General features: G+C 38.2%; 1 protein-coding gene across 8 annotated transcripts in view; it reads right to left on the reverse strand.

The window, feature by feature from the left end:
- The window catches only part of KLHL32 (kelch like family member 32), a 97766-nt gene extending 80784 nt beyond the window's left edge, over positions 1-16982 (reverse strand). For 7 of the 8 annotated variants that reach the window (XM_086608175.1, XM_086608174.1, XM_086608173.1 and 4 more), the window contains exons 1-2: positions 16960-16982; positions 13798-13978 (exon numbers count right to left, since the gene is read on the reverse strand). In XM_086608175.1, the coding sequence (XP_086464301.1) occupies positions 13798-13978; positions 16960-16982 (204 nt within the window). Of the gene's footprint in view, positions 1-13797; positions 14000-16956 lie in introns of all 8 variants that reach the window. The other variant, XM_086608171.1, reaches the window with a different exon arrangement.
- Between the last annotated feature and the right edge of the window lie 629 nt (positions 16983-17611).

A 17611-nucleotide genomic window follows, 5' to 3' on the forward strand; every position in this document is an offset into this window, starting at 1 on the left:
TTTGAAAAAGTTCTATATAAATTCCCAGAGAAAATGTCACATAACGTCAATCACTGATAACTGAGCCTGTCGTAATTCATCTGCTCAATGAAATCTACCTAAAGATTGTTTTTTAAGCATTTGCCATGCAACTAAAATGAATCCTGTAAAATGAAAAGGTCAGCTATCATTCATAGTTTAATATACAGTTGAAGAAGCACAAGAAAAACTGCGCAGCAAAGCACACAGTTTTACGCGCAGTGCTGAAGTCTCACGTATCACTGCGAGCAAAGCGAATTCCTCCGAACCTTCGGTGTTTCTTTCGGTGCAGCACGGTGTCAGACAGCGACACACCATTACCGTATCAATCATACATGCACTGCACCTGTTTCATTGCACTGTTAATATAATTCTTAGTACCTTTAGAAATAAGTCATGAAAAATGAAGTAAAGAGCTACCCTACTATTTAGAGGACCTAAAGATGTGATATTTTTTCCTGTTTGTACAGTGCACGTTTTCTGGGGCGTAAGACGGCAAGAACGAAGTAATTCTTTTGGTTGTAACAAGGCAAGGGTAAGGCACAGGGTCTTCACTCCCAGTTAAAATAAACAACAACAGGCTGAGAGAGTTGGGGCTGTTCAGCCTGCAGAAGAGAAGGCTCCGGGGTGATCTTATTGCAGCTTTCCAGTACCTAAAGGGGGCCTACAGGAAAGCTGGAGAGGGACTTTTTACAAGGGTGTGTAGTGATAGGACAAGGGGCAATGGATTTAAACTGAAAGAGGGCAGATTTAGGTTAGATATAAGAAAGAAATTCTTTACATTGAGGGTGGTGAGGTACTGGAACGGGTTACCCAGAGAAGTTGTAGATGCCCCATCCCTGGAGGTGTTCAAGGCCAGGTTGGATGAGGCTTTGGGCAACCTGGTGTAGTGGAGGGTTTCCCTGCCCATGGCAGGGGGGTTGGAACTAGATGATCTTTGAGGTCCCTTCCAACCCTAACCATTCTATGATTCTATGATTCTAACAACCTAAGTGTTTGTTGTGAACAAATTACATTCTTGGCTGAACTTGCATCAAATCCAATTCATGTTCTGATAATCAGAGTTTAATAGTCAGTGTAATGTGTCTTCCCCAAATTTCTGCTTAGATGCACAAACATAAGACGCAAGCAAAAAGCACAGATCACAGCATACTACTCCTAATGAGTTGCTGCATCATCGCTAGAGACCTATTTTCAGTCTAAGTTGTGCTGTAGAAACAAAATAATTCTACGATTTTCATGTGCACATCAGAATAAAAAAAAATTAACAGTGAACTACTCCAGATACAGTAACCTTATTAGTTCCAATATTTCAAAATAAATGAGTTGTCATAGGTGGTCCTGAATACCAAAATTACAGTTTTCATTGTGGCAGAAAGGAAGAAAACTGAATTGTAAGGACAGTGCTATGCAAAGCACTGCAGAAATCTGCAGTAATGTACAGTCTGTCCTAACAGCCGTCGCTCTTAAGCAGGCCTGCCTTTTGAAATATAAAGGGAGCAGCATAACTAAAACCAGATTCTTTTCCAGCATCTCCAGTCAAGCACAGAAAAGTATGAGTCACATTTGCAAATTTTGGCTTAAATTGGTTTAATGCTTCCCAGTGAATGCATAAGCCTATTGTTCATGTCCTTTGATGATTTCAGCAAGTGATATCAAAAGTAAGCCCAAAATAAAACTGAAATAAAAGTCAGTCAGCTCTCGAACTAGCACTTTAACTACCACCATACATTTCATTCAGAGAGGCAAAGCTTCTTGTGATTTCTTTTTTCAGGAAAATCATGATCAAAACTTTAACACCTTTAAGGGGCTTATTTTTAAAAGCATACTTCAGACAATATCATCAAGCCAAGCTTCCCACCTTAGTGCACACCTGCCACAACTAAATAGTTGTAACAGCAAGGCTTAATCTAACAGAACTGGAGTAACATAATCTTAGGTACTACTTAAATTAGCTTCTTAAAAAGCCATTTATAATGTGATATAAATGCCATTAGACACTGACATCCAAACGTTCCAACCAATAATAGTAAAGTACAATTATCACAGAATCATAGAATAGTTTGGGTTGGAAGGGACCTTAAAGATCATCTAGTTCCAATCCCATTATCTTCTATTCTGCAGCGTAACTGCCAAAGCATACTTGTTACATCAGAAGCCTGAAGTTGAAATTTGAAATGGTTCATTTTATGAAGATTTGGACTAGATACTGCACATATCTGGCCTATTTTATGAGGGTTTGAACTAGATACTCTTCATGTCTTTTAAAACAATTCTATTTTCCATTTTGATTCTAAATCCTACTTTCCATTAAGATTACAGCACAGTTTTGCTAAAGAAATACCCTTAATTCCCACTAACATATTTATTAAACTATTTTATACAAAGGCCAAAGAATAAAACCAGCTCATTGAGAATTTTTCTTCGGTTTTCCACATCCTTGTACTGATAAAACCTACAGAAGTAATGAAACACTAACAATGCACTACATAAAAGAAAAATGACTTGTCTAACCAAGCTTGCATTAATATTGCAGTCATTTGTCACAGTAGGTTTCATCATCAGCTGAGCTCTGCCCTCCATCAGCTATCTCCTCTGGAACAAACGCCTCTACAAAATCATCTCTTCATTTTATTTTTAGTAGTCTACATTTGACTGTGATCATTTATGCTTTGGCTCTTCCTTCATCTCTAACAAACAAACCCCTGCCATATTAACAGACCACCATGATGTCAATTTAATTATTGCCATAAATTCTGTAGGCTTGACATCTACTTTTTCTGGGCTGAAATCTAACTGGCAAAGTAGATCCTCAAGTGCCAGGTATGCCAGTTTCTGAAAACACAGATGGATATCCATAACATGTCCTATAACCCTATAACATACCCTATAACCTTGGAAGGCCAGACTCTTACTTTGTTGGTAGCTGAGAATGCTACATATGTCTAAGCAGAAGGTAACTGGCAATTTGATTTTTGCACACATACACACACAAACATAAAATTGTTTTTAAACATATAAAATTGTTCTTATACGTATAAAAGTAATAGCTGCAGCCGGCTGGTGAAGAGGATGTCATGCTGGGCCCTAACCATTACTTTTCCACAAAGTGGATTCACAAAAGCTTTTCACAAAGGCCTTGAAGGCAAACTAGGCAAGAGAGAGAAAAGAGGAGAGATCTTTGCCTGGATAAGTGAGTGACTGAAGAAAACAGTGAACAAGAAAAGAGCAGGCCAGTTTTCACGGGGAGTGATGATTCCAGTGGACCATCTCATTTTGGGTTGTTCATATCCAGAGAAGATACTGACAAGAGTGAGAGCAGTGTGGTTATAAAGTCCATTGAAACAAAGCTATTTGAGGTCCATTGACCCCATCTGGAGTTCTGCATTCAGCTCTGGAGTCCCCAACACAAGAAGGACATGGAGCTGCTGGAGTGGGTCCAGAGGAGGGCCACAAAGACGATACCAGGGCTGGAGCATCTCTCCTATGAAGACAGGCTGAGAGAGTTGGGGCTGTTCAGCCTGGAGAAGAGACGGCTCCAGGGTGATCTTATTGCAGCCTTCCAGTACTTAAAGGGGGCCTACAGGAAAGCTGGAGAGGGACTTTTTACAAGGGCGTGTAGTGATAGGACAAGGGGCAATGGCTTTAAACTGAAAGAGGGGAGATTTAGATTAGATATAAGGAAGAAATTTGTTACATTAAAGGTGGTGAGGCACTGGAACAGGTTGCCCAGAGAAGTCATGGCTGCTCCATCCTTGGCAGTGTTCAAGGCCAGGTTGGATGAGGCTTTGAGCAACCTGATATAGTGAAAGGTGTCCCTGTCTGTGGCAAGGGGGTCAGAACTAGATGATCTTTGAGGTCCCTTCCAACCCAAACCACTCTATGATTTTATGATTCTATCCAAAGTAGTGAGGACATGGGCAAAATGTGATAAACTGTAAAAGGACTGTATGAGATGAGTGGTTGGTTTATCAAGTGGCAGCTATAAAATTAGCATATCAAAGTTTAGTGAAGAAGTCATTTCAGCGGTCAGTAATAGTTAAAAAAAAAAAGTAATCAAATAATCGAAACTTACAAATCATTAGGCAAGAAAAAACAAAACAGAAATCAACCCTATGCCCATGCAGAAATCTATGCTTTGCCTACTGCTGCACACAATTGTCTTACCCTCATTTCACAAAAGATATGCTAGAGCTGTAAAAGCTTCAGGGAAGGGCAAAAAGCATTCTCCAGAGTATGGAACATCTTCCATTTGAGTAGCATCTGAATAAGTCAGAAATCTCCAACCTGGAAAAGAGATGATTGAGTGCCATAAGAAGAATACCTAGAAACTGATGATTCGATGCCATTTCCAATAGAACAATTAGAAGGAATTAAGCGAAACTGGTGAAAATCAGATTCAGAGGAAAAAAATAGTCCTTCACACAACAGGCAGTGGGCCACCTTGTTAAAGAACACAGTAGATGAGGAATCTTACACAGGCTCAACGAGAAAGAGGATAAAAGCCTGGATCAGAGACCTTTTCAGGATTGCTGAATAGACAGGAATCACACTCTGCTCAGGAATTGTCCCTGAGTTGAAAACAGCTGAGGAATTCTCAGGGACGTATCACATACACTTATCCTGGTTTTACTCTTTTTCTCCAGGTATCACAAACAGCTACTGCTAAAGCAACTAGCCAGTGAGCCAACAGTGCAGCCATCCTCACATTCTCACTCAATGCTGTTAAGGGCATCTCCCTCTTCTGAGGTGCTACCTATTAAGTAGTAGATAGAGAGGCAGTTTAATTAAGTTGGCACTTGCACATTAGGTCATTCAGTAAGACCAGATTGGGACTTAGAGAGGTTTTAGATGTCTAAGTTTGAAAACATCGATTTTGGCAGTGGCCTGGTTTCAGCTGGGATAAAATTAGTTTTCTTCTTAGCAGCTAGAAGAGCTCTGTGGTTTGGATTTAGTATGGGATTTGGTATGAGAAGAACGTTGATAATGTACTGATGTTTACAGTTGTTGCTAAGACATCAAGGACTTTTCAGCTTCCCACGTTTTGCTAGTGTGCAGGTGTACAAGAAGCTGGGAGGGAGCACAAGTGCAGCAAAGAACCTACAACTCCTGGCTTAGGATCCGAGTTTAGATTTAGGATTGAGACCCAAATTGGCCAATGGAATATTCTATATCATGCAACGTCATGCTCAATATATAGATGAGGGTTGGCTGGAAAGCTCTCACTCTTCAGGGTTCTCTCTCTTCTGGGATTGTTGTTTCAGGACTTTTCTTCAGGATTGCTAGCCAGGGTTGGGCCAGGCCATGGTCAGTGAGCAATGGGACTGCGCATCACTTGTTTGTCTATATCAGCATTTTTATTATTATTTTTATCATCATTACTTTTAATTTTATTTTATTTCAATTATTAAATTGTTCTTATCTCAACCCAGGAGTCTCCTTCCCTTTACCACTTCGATTCCCTTCGCCATTCCCCAGGGGCGGGAGAGGGTAAGCGAGCGGCTGCATGGTGTTCTGTTGCCGGCCAGGTTAAATCACGACAGGCGGATTAACTCCTGCCTAAGATCAACAACCAGCAGCATTTTACAAGGATGTTCAGGACAGTCAAACGTAGAGGTTCCACTGCTTAAATCCAACCTTTTACTAGATGAAGGCCTATAGCGACATAAACGCAACTAGCCAATATCACATTTCGGTCTACTACAATGAAGCGCTTAACAGGATGTACAAAAACTCCACTGTTGACAAGGAAGTAATTGAAGAATTTGTTCAAAAAAAAAAGATATTTCCTCAAACTTCCAACAAGCATGATGTGCAACACAAAAGGCAAAAGTATGTGCATTGTGATGGGCTTCTTATACAAACAAAGGGGAATGCAAGCAACTCTGAGGGAACATTCAAAAGAAAAACAGCTATTTTGATAGTGTTAAAACATCCTAACACTTGCTATATGTACAAGTGCAACATATCAATTGTGGGTTTCTCTCTTCAGCAATCTTGCCTTTTTCTTTGGATACTTGTCATGTTATTAAAACAGTACGTGGGTCCTTCAGTGTCTCACTGAAGCCAAAAGTGACACGCTGCCCAAATAATTCACTCAGGTGATTGGAGGAGAAGATGTTTTCAGCTTCACTACACCCACAGAATAATAGCTTTAATTTCTCATAAGGTTGTGTAGGAAGATACTGATGGAGACTGCAAAATATAGAATAGTGTCTACTGCATCCAACAATGTTCTAAAATATAAAACTTCTTCACCAGACTACATAGAAGAAAAAAGGTATGAAACACTTCTCTACCACAGGCCTGCCCCAAGAAATTGGTTTTCCATGGGCAGACACTTAGCAACACAGAAATTGTAGCTGAGGCCAGCCCAGCTTCAGAACACTTGCCACAGCAGCACTGCAAAATTGAACTGAGGTAGCCTGGAGCAAGCAAAGAAGATGGCAAAGAAAATTGGCAATTACAGCAACACGGATGCAATTACTCCTTTCTGTCCTGCTTTTAAACTGAAAAAATGCATCAATTGAATAGTAATCAAACACCACATGTTGTTATAACACTAATTTAATTAGAGACAATGAGCCACAGCCTCCTATGACCTATCTCACTAACTGCAGAGTTGATTCTGCCGTACTTACTCATGATGCAGTTACCATACAAGGACTTCAAAAAAGAAAAAAAAAATAATCAAGAGGATAACTCAGAGAATAAGACACTATATTGACTACCATCCAGCAGTGGCAGAACTGTAATTAATTTACATACTATGAGAACTGCAACAGAAACATATTTACTCTGACAGCATAACGGCTGCTGGGAATTTGAACATAGAATTCAGAAAAGAGAAGATTCTTGTAAATGTTTTTGATAGCACCCACACTGCTGAGCTGTGAGAATTCTGTCTGCAGTAAAGGAAAATTACTTCAGAGCCTCAGAGAATAAAAAAACATTAATTGCAAAGATAAGGATGAACAAAGTAAAATAACCCAGATACACTCCTTTACTTTGTCCACTTTGAAATAATATTAAAATATTAAATAGAAAGCCTTAAAACATTTGCAAACCATTTTTGTGTATACTTCAGAAGTAAAAACCAGTTTGTTCAGATAAATATTAGAAAGGCTTTTATACAACAAGCCACCTCACAACTGCCCGTGCTACATCGCTTCCAACAATTTGATTAAACTTTGTAAAACTATTGACAATGCCTATACCAAACAATATTTTAAGAAGTGAAAGAACGTGCTGTTTTCTTGACATTTAACTGTAACTGGATTACCAAATAATTAGTAACAAAACTCTAATTTGTATTTAAGCCTTTCTATTATGCTAGGAGGACATTAAAAAAAAAAAAACAAAAACAAAACACTTGTTTTTTTCCAGATCTCCTCTTATTTTAGGCCATTTTTTTATCCCAATGAGAAGCAAGCAGCACTGAGTCTCATTTCGCAACAGCTATGTACAAGTAACATATTCACGACGTCAGACACTACTCTGAGTCTTTAAGTATCTTCTGCATTGTTGACATCACCAAGAACAATGTGTATTGGGACACATTTAGCTGATTTCACATGCAGAATAATTAAAATATAGAGCTAAACAGTTAGATAGCATGCTGAAATATTCCTTAGATTTCTTACAGCATCACTGCATGGTAGTGAACACTATGAGGTCAATAATCACAAGCCTGGAATCACTACTAAGACTACATTACTTCCCAAGTTTGCAGTTAGTATTCTTACATAGGAACAACGCATTAAAAAAAAAAAAATCCAAGAGAGATTAAAAAGAGGTTAAGAAGGGGAGAAAATAGTTTTATCTCAGTATTAAGCATATTTAAAAGAGACATCTTTATCAAAGTTCTTAGACAAGAAAACTGTTGATGTGACAGTAAATGAGAATACTATATCCTGTTCTGGTTTCGTAGGGTAATTGGGAACTGCTTCTCAGTTAGGACATTGATAACGGAGAACAGCACAGGACAAAATGAATTAGTACAGCAAAAATAAGGAACAAATTGGTCAAAAGTCTTGAGGCTTCTCAGACTGTGAGGAAGAACGTTAAGAGTAAGAACATGGCGAGGATGTATAAGTAAATGACAAATGCCACATAGCTATGATATTACTAGTTGTGTATAAATCATGATGACAGCAGAAAGATTGCTTGGTATGTCATGGAAAATGTTTCAATTTTCATATAAGTTATCATCAGTGAGAAGAAAGGTAAGAAGGCAAGGACCTAAAGGATCACAAGAGGATGCATAGTTTGCTGCCTCTGGGATGTTTATCTGGCACTCTAAAATTCTACATCAGCATCCTGTAGTAGATCTGTTGTATGTGGATCAGTGTGTCATGGATGTGCCAGAGTTCCAAATGAACAGTAGTTCTACCTACGGTCCTTCTCCAGCCCCAAGCGATATATGGATAGATATGATTGCTTCTGAACAACTAACTGACTAACTTTCTAACCTGAGCACTAGAGGATTTTTGTACTAAAAGTCAGGTTCACACAAATAGGCTTCCTTTTCCTGGCCTTCTTTCTTGAATCTTTACAAGCAATACACAGATTTACCCACACCCATTATGACAGTCTGCATAGTTTGAATGTAACACATAATATTCCTGTAGTATTATTCTACTGCACTTAGAAGAATGTTGGGTTTCAACCTGTACTGTCCCAAACACGCCTCTACTAGATATGTGTTCAGGAGTTGGTGAAAAATAGCGTCGGCTCAGGATCTACCAGATTTTTGCACTTCCCGGGTCCTTGGTGAATCCTAAAATGGTAGGTTTCACAAAAAGAACATGGATGGGGAAAGGGAAGACACGGTCATTTAAGCTACAGATCTTACCCATACTACATCAGTTACACCTACGTTTTTAGTACCTTAACATAAAGGCAGAGCTTCAGTTTAACTAAAATATTCTAGGAGTACTGTCTTTATTGTTTTAGTTCCACTATGAATCATAGAACAGTTGATGTTGGAAGAGACCCCTGGAGGTCGTCTTGTCCAATCCCAGGCTCAAGCAGAGTCAGTTGCCCAAGATCATGTCTGGATGGCTTCTGAGTATCTCCATGGATGGAGATTCCACAACCTCCCTGGGCAACTTGTGCCAGTGCTGAGTTACCCTTACAGGGGAAAAAAAGTGTTTCCTGGCATTCAGAGGAAACTTCCTGTGTTTCTTTTTGTGCCCTTGCCCCTTGTACTGTCACTGGGCACCACCAAAAAGAGCCTGGCTCTGTCCTCTAAGCACCCTTCCTTCAGGTATTTATACACAGTGATAAGATCCCCCTGAGCCATCCCTGCTCCAGGCTAAAGAGTCCCAGCTCTCTCAGCCTTTCCTCACAGGAGAGAAGCTCCAGTCCATCAATCATCTTCTCTGCCCTTTGCTGGACTCTCTCTAGTATGTTTGTTATCTGGAAAGACAATTTCCAAGTAGCATCACTTCTAGGATACGACAGCAAGGAAAATACGATTCATTTGGTACACGCACATCAATGGCAAAATATTGAAAAACTAAATCACATTATACCACAAAAGCAGCAGAGAATTCTGATTCCTCAGAACTAGGTCCTTAGATGTGTTAGGGAGAGCCTTTTACTCTTTATGATTCATGTAACAAGACCTCAATAGCTATTTGCATCATACAGTCTTTCATACCTCAGGGATTTGTTTATAAAAATTAATTCTCTAACTTTATCAAGAAACAATGCAATATATAGCAAAATACGAACAGCCAGCAATGTTGTGTACACAGGAAGAAATTATCTGTTGACAGGGAGGAAAGACAGCACAGGAAAACTCTGAAAATAAACTGCTTAAGAATCAACTGTGACAGTTACAAGTACAAAGTCTGTATGCAAAATTAATATCTACTGGTTCATTTCAGATAAGTAAGATTCTAAGAACTGAACATGCTCACTGTAGAAAAAGATTAGAATATTATTGACATTTAAAAATCTATTCTAGTTAATTGATATAATTTTGTTCATCCCGATTATATGGAAAAATCTGCATCTTTTTGAGAAAGATCAAAGTCCTGTGACTACAAACCCACTCAAATGAAAAATAAGGAAGAAAAAAGGAGTTTTTCTGACTGGAAAACCAATGCATTTTGTACAAGAAAATCTTGAGGTTATATAATCACCTGCCAACACTGTAAATGAAGTCATGCAGTAACATTCCATTTTGCTCCCAGAGGGAAAAAAAGAAAAGAATCTTTTAATTGGAAATCACTTAGCTTGCTACAGCTATCACAATGCACACGTACTAACTCAACCACCTTGTCTCACTGCAATAAAAGGAGACAAATAGCAAATTACAACATGTCATATGGAAAAGTTTGCTTAAAATGCTGTTTGTTGCTTAAAAAAGAATTCATAAAATACGTATGTTTACTATTCTTTATATGGGTCTTTCAGGGTATGGAGCTAACAACTATATTCCTTAGCTCATTTTGAAAGAAGAGGTCTTTCAGGAGATCCTGAACAGAAAACAAACTGAAAATCTCAAGTGTCTAACCCTGCAGTTTAACTCTATACTTTTAATGCAGTCTTTCTATGCAATTTCCTACGGGATTTTTTTTCTTAAAGAAAAATAACCACAACATTTTGCAGTACCAATGCAAAACTCCCCAATCAGGTGGTATGCTTACGATTTAAATTCCAATGTTTCTGCGCAGGTGAAACTAACTACAATACTAACTACACGGCCTGGAACAAGGGATGGCAGGCTGTTAGCCTAGAAAGCTGGCCCTTAGTATTTTGCCGAAGCTCAAATCTCTGTCTTGTCTTAGAAAAGCGAATGAAGATTTTACTCCACACTATAACTTCGAAGAAAAATGTATAAGGCAACCTCTGCTTGATTTTCTCCACTCTTCCACATCCAATGGCTCCTATTCCCTCAGTTTGTAATATGATACACATTTACATAACCTTCTAAAGTGTTAAACTTTTCTTTACAGTAAAAAAAAAAAGGTAAATGGCAGTTTGAAAAAAATATGCTGCTCAGCTGACTCATTATTCTTATCAAGAAAACACCGCAATTTCAGAAGTAGCTCCATCTAAACCGAAGTAGGAACAGAACGTGTAGGAAACCGTAAAAGGGCTCTGTCAAAAGCACATATCCAGTCTCTTACACAAGGTGTTTCACAAGAGTGTCAAAAAAGAGAAAACAAACAAAAAAAACCCCATGCTGATTCGTTCTGATAGAGCCCTCTGTAGAACGAACATGTTTCTGGACTACGCGTGAGATCACAAGAATTGGATGACAGCCTCTCCAGATCAAGCAGAAGGTAGACTGGTGTATTAATCAAATCTATGAGCCATAGAAACCAGAAGCTGCGGTAGGCAAGTTTTGTGTCACACTGACGTATAGCGTTGTCATCTCAGTTTTATTCAAGGCAACTCCAAGATCACATGTTCCTAGAATCCTGTCCACTGCAGTCCTGCACTTACATCTCACAAAAATTAGTGAAAGGTTAAGCTTCCCATGGCAATGCCTTCTTCATAAATGACTTCAGGGTTAGAAAATCTGCAAGGTTCGTCCAAGAATTCCTCCAAGAAAATCCAGGAAAACTAAGGGTAGAAATAATCTTATGTAATATTAACAGCTAAGTTTGAAGCATGTGAGTCTAGTCTTTATGACCAGTGGAGAGAGATCTGGCACTTCCAGATGGTCATTCATTTCATTCTAAATAAATCTTCTATCCTCCTTTATCACTCTCTGGAAATGCCCGTTTCTCTCCACCAACTCCGAGTGACGATTGGCGTCATTCTCCTAAATCTTAGAAAATGAATATTCGGGTAGCTCAAAGCAGACAAAATCCTCCTATTTATAAAAACATTAATAATCCCAGCTTAAATACAAAACATTATTAGTTTTACTCAACCTTGCTTTTTCTGAATTATTAGAATCAGGAACACACTGTTTGCCATCTTTCCTAACATAAATCTCATTTCACAATTTTCTGACAAAGCTGTTTGTCCATTAATAATAGAAACCGTTTGGCTGATTTCAGAAAGCATGAGTTCCATATCTATAGCTGATACCTAAAGTGTGAATAGTATGTCCTGCCAAATTATAACAATTTTGAGGCAGATCAAATTACTAAATGCTGCATAGAACATTCTCTCAGTATTTGTTTTTAATAGAAAAGATTCACATTGCAATTAGTAATTAGATCTATTTTAAACTGTTTTTTTTTTTTTCTTTTCCTTAGGGCATTAAGATTTTGATTTGCAATAACTCTCCAGTAAGTACCAAATAACTCGACTGGAAATAACAGGGTGAGTCACAGTGCCTCAAATCTCAAGGTCAATCATTAAGTGACCAATGTAGAAGCTGTTCCTACCACACTGCTCAAACACTGGGTACAGCTGCCCACCCTGTGATGTTCCTATGCGCAAGGTACAATGACCTCTGGAAGGAATGTATGCCACAGGTGCAGAGGAATGATATGGCACCCTTATCAAAATATTTCAATCAAATCAGAACAGTAGCCCTGTAGTACATCTATCATCAACAAATATATATAGCACTGGCTGGAGTTAGAGCGCTCCAAAATCCCTCTCTATGTACTGGGGTAAAAGGAAAAAAAGTAGTAAGCAATCTGTGTTACAGGAGGCCAGGGCACCATGACAAAGCAACATTAGCAGCTATGGCAGTACAAAGTCTGCAATAGCAGAACACATAAGCACGCAGACAAGCTCAAAAAATGAGGAATCAATTGGCTCAACATCATCACAGTGAAAGTAACAGCAAGGTTACTATTCCTTAAATACACAGAATAAATTAAGTCTCAATTCTACACAACAGAGAGAGACAAGAGTTGACAGGAAGATAAAAATTCTGCTCAGGTAATTAAGGATACAGAACAGTTATCATACACTCTGTTACTTTTGTAACAAAACAAAAAGGTCACCATAAAGAAGTTTGTAGCATTGCAATTACAGCGTAGGCAAAATATTAAATAAACTTACTTTGTTAGAGAAAACAGACCTTTAAATTAATTTCAGCTTTAGTCTCTGAATAAAAACAGGATGACTCACACTTAAAAACACCAGTCAACTAAAGAGCTACAGACAGTCCAATATTTTAACAGACAAATTATAATGAAGGTTAAGTAGAATTGCTTCATATGAAGAATGCTCTTCCTGTTAGAAAACTCAATTTTTCAGTTACTCCAAATTTAGCACCCGGGTTCTGTTTTCCATGCTGAGTATCTGGATTAGAGTTCCCAGGGAATATTTTAATCTTCAGATTTCACAAACGCTTGTTTCTGAAAATAAGTTTTATTAAACCTAAAAAATTACTATGGCCTCCTCTTTGAGAGTAACCATTTACATCCCTATAAAAATCCACTCTCAAGCTGACTTAAATGCATTTATTAATATTTATATTCCCTCTCTCCATCCTTCCATGCTCTAATCACAACTGTCTTAAATATCTGGGTTCCACAAAAAAAATCTTCCACTTTCTGACTTTACTGGGGCATAAGATCCATAGAAAGACTTGTACTGCCTATCTCTGTTCAGGGTGGGGGGAAGACTAATCATAAATAATGATAAAAAACTTAATTATGTTCTTAACATTTCTTTCCTATGACATGTATGTGGATATTTAAAGTTATATACTCTACTAAATGTACAATAATCCTGAATTTTCTATAGGCTCAAATTTAATGCTTGTTCAGTATGATATCTATGACCATCCCTGCTCCTCCTGGGGCAATTTTTTATGTTATTATACGAAAAGAAAAAAAACTTTGGACTTACTCGGAAGTAGTCACTGCAGGCTGCCAGGACTGCTTTATGTGCGTGGAATTTCTGTTCTTCAGCAATAAGGGTGATATCACAAAGTATGCCATCACTTCTTTGTTGGTTCAGGGCTGCCAGGACAGCATCGTTATGGGAGCTGGACTGACAAAGCCTCTGACCTGTCAGCATTTCCTGAACGCTGAAGGGGTAAAAGGGGAAAGATTTTGTCAGAAAATGTAGGAAACAAGCAGATTCTGTCAGAAATATAGAAGAATTTTTTTCTAAGACAGATTGTTTGATAACTCTTAGAAAGAAACAAAAAAGTCATGAACCCTGTCAGGTAAAAATCTTTATATGGTATAGACATCACGAGAAAAGCTCAGTATAACAAGTATTATGAAACCTGATTATATACTTGCATATAAAAAACCTCAACTGTTCTGATTTTCATTTGCTGCACTGGAAGTCAGCTGGACTCATAGGATTAATTCAGAATCATTTTAGAATTAAGTGAGAAGAACAAAGGGTTTAGGCCAATGGAGCAACAGAAAACTTTAAGTGGCTCAAATTAATGCATTAGTGGAAAGGAGCATGTATGTAACTAGTCCTGCTAGAAAGAATGAAGACTCGTGGTCTCAGGTGGCCAGTTTCAGTCTGATACTGCTTTAGTGAATGTTTTCAGACCATTTCAGGTCATTCACATTTATGAAGTGTTGTGGGGTCTGTTTGTTTTGTATTGAGAAGGAGGATGTTTGCTTGTTTTTAAAATGCTGAGGCTTTCCACCACCTCTGAATACCTCCTTGTATGAGTACAAGATTTCCATGTCATCTAGCCTAGGATTGTGTGACAGTAGTTTCCTCTTCTATAGCAGAAGGAAAAGACAATATAACTGTTGATGCAAACAGAAACAAATCAAACAAATCTGCAAATTCTCTCTGGCACAAAACAACGCATTTTATTTGACATCTGTGATACTATACCCATATATATTGCCTGAGAATCTAGATCTTTATAGAAGGTGAGTTTACGGAGAGTCATTCCTGAGTAAATCAAAGGCATAACTTACTTATTTTTTTATTATTAAGGGGTAAATAAACTACCATCTTTCCACTACAATCATGTAATTCACTCCATGCACATGCTACGCAGAAGCTGTGTGGTTGCAATATTCTCCTTTCCCATCAACGCACACTCTCTGTATTGCCTACCTCACTCCTGCACCTTGGGCACCTGTAAATTAATATGGACCTGCCTTGGAGACTGTTTGCTGTAATCTAACCTAATCTTTTAAAAAGACAAGAACTAAGACATTATTTCTAGAAGGATGGCCAAAGAGGAAGTACACAGGAATAACCTGTATCTGAATTTCACCCCCTCTTTAACAGGTGAAATTTCACACATGGAATATCCTACATACATTTCAAAATGATTCATTCAAATAATTCTTTTTCCTTCAGCTGTTCTGTTTGTGGAACCTCACTGATATTCTAAATGACAATTATTAAGAAATGTAACTTGTTAAAATACAAGGGAATTACTTCTAACGATTATTTATCTTTCGTAATTTCTGTTGCAAAGTTACTAAATCAAACCAAGATGTATTATTTTCAGCAGGCAATGCTGGAGGTTCAACTTGCCATATTAAAAAAAATAAACTAATGAAACTATTTTTTCTCCAGCCTTCATCAACAGCAATAAAGAATCTGAAATCAAAGGTTAACCATCAGTTTTGTTATTGATTCCTAGGAAACTGAGTCTGCTCACCCTAGTTTCCCCCTTAAGAACCTGGAAGAACATTGGAGTTTCAGGGAGATTTTGGGGTTGGTTTGGGTTTTTTTTTTTCATAAGGGAACTGATAGCATTAAAAAATGGGAAGATAACCTGTGCAAGTATAATAAACTAATTACACCTAGAGATGGTTTCTCTTTATTTCTGTTTTTATTAGCTCTCTCCCAATGTTGTGAACCAAGATCTTCATTCCTCTTGCTTTTTTCACCATCATACAGAGGAAAAAGTGCTTTCCCATCAGAAAAGGACTATTTTACTCAATAGAAAACAGACTGGGGAGGCAAGGCACAAGAGCGGTTTTTGTGGGGAAATTTTACATATATATGTGTGTGTATGCCCGTATGTATACACACATACACACACAAACTCAGGCATCTAAGGTTTTAAATCGAGCTCTATCATAATCCTTTTTTCAATTCAATGACCAAACCGAAAAATCGATTGCCTGTAACCCTTGTGTTAACAACTTATGAAGAACATATATACATAAGACGATTTAACTGGAATTTACGAATGAAAAAGCACTGATTCATTAAACATAACATGGCCACTTTTTAGCGATATTGTCAGTTGATAAACTCAACAGCTATAAAAAAAGGAACTCCTGATTCTCTTCTGCTGCAGAAGCACGGCAGGGAAAAGGGAACAGAACTGAAATGATACAATGTCCCAATAATCCCAGGTAGATATCTGAGCTCCCAGGCCAGCCCATGAGTGTTAACCACTTTGTAAAACAGAACTACTACCAGTGTATCATACTGGTGCAAGGGTCTTCAGAAAGGCAACTAGATTAATAAATTCGGCTGAGTGTTCTGCCTGAAAGTGCTCCCAGAAACTAATTAAATTATAAATATAGAGTTTGCTGATGAGACAATGGGCAATACAAATAATTAAGAAAGGCTAGACTGGCAAGTATGTATAGATGATTAAGACTCTGTAAGAGGGAAAGAGACAGAATGAGAGATTCTGGAAGGCAAGAAGATGAGTTCGGAGAGAATACTTTGAAGCCATTTCAAAGAACTGGAAGAGTAATACCGGTCCTGAATAGTAGAACACTACATATACCAAAAATGATCATCAGATACATGAATGTAAAATGCCAGTTGATTCCACAAGCAAAAATTCCAAGTATAGACAAAGGCACAAACAAGATAACATACAAAGAGACTATGCGTCCCAAATCAATCCCAGGCGCGCTTCTCTCTGCTAGAGATAACAGCCAACAAGAAAGTAATATTTTGCAGATTATAACATGGATATGTGTTTAATAATGTGAGTTCCTACCTAAACAACAGAACTATTAGTTTCACTTTCCTACTTGCTGCTAACCGATGTTTTGTAAACATCGTCCTAAAAGTGAACCACTTCCTACACACTACCAAGTACTATACCTCAGGCACCTCTCAGATGGCATCTTTCAGTTTTGCTCTTCTGAATAACAAATCTTATAATCCTGCAGGGAAAGCAGAAAGCATTCCAGCTGGAAAGAGAGAAAGGAGAGGAACATTAAAATTCAAAGCATACACAGCCTCAGCCTTAAAGATCAATACTTTCAGGACGTGAAATTCAAAAGCAACTTTCTTCAATTCTTCTATTGCAGAAAGATATACCACATAGATTAGGTGCATGTGAAATCTTATTGGCTAGATTGAGTACAGTATGAAAGTGGCCTCTCCTCTAGTCTTTTCTAGAAATTCACACTCTACTATCTGAACTGCCTGCATCTACTGCCTGTGAGGTATGTCTTCTTACTGCAAACTCAGGAACACATGTTATTTCAAAAAAGTGGAAGAATGGTGAGGAGGGAAATATCTTACCAAAAATCCCTCTATTTGAAGAGTAGGCCAGAAGCATCTATTGGTGTTCTCTCACAGTGATCTCTCACAGTGTAATCTCACAGGCCTGTCTAGGGTCTAAGAGGTTTACCATAGAATCATAGAATGGTTAGGGTTGGAAGGGACCTTAAAGATCATCTGGTTCCAACCCCCCTGCCATTGGCAGAGAAACCCTCCACTACACCAGGTTGCCCAAAGCCTCATCCAA

The sequence above is a fragment of the Tauraco erythrolophus genome, chromosome 2 (genome assembly GCF_009769465.1).
Source record: "Tauraco erythrolophus isolate bTauEry1 chromosome 2, bTauEry1.pri, whole genome shotgun sequence".
Lineage (NCBI taxonomy): Eukaryota > Metazoa > Chordata > Aves > Musophagiformes > Musophagidae > Tauraco > Tauraco erythrolophus.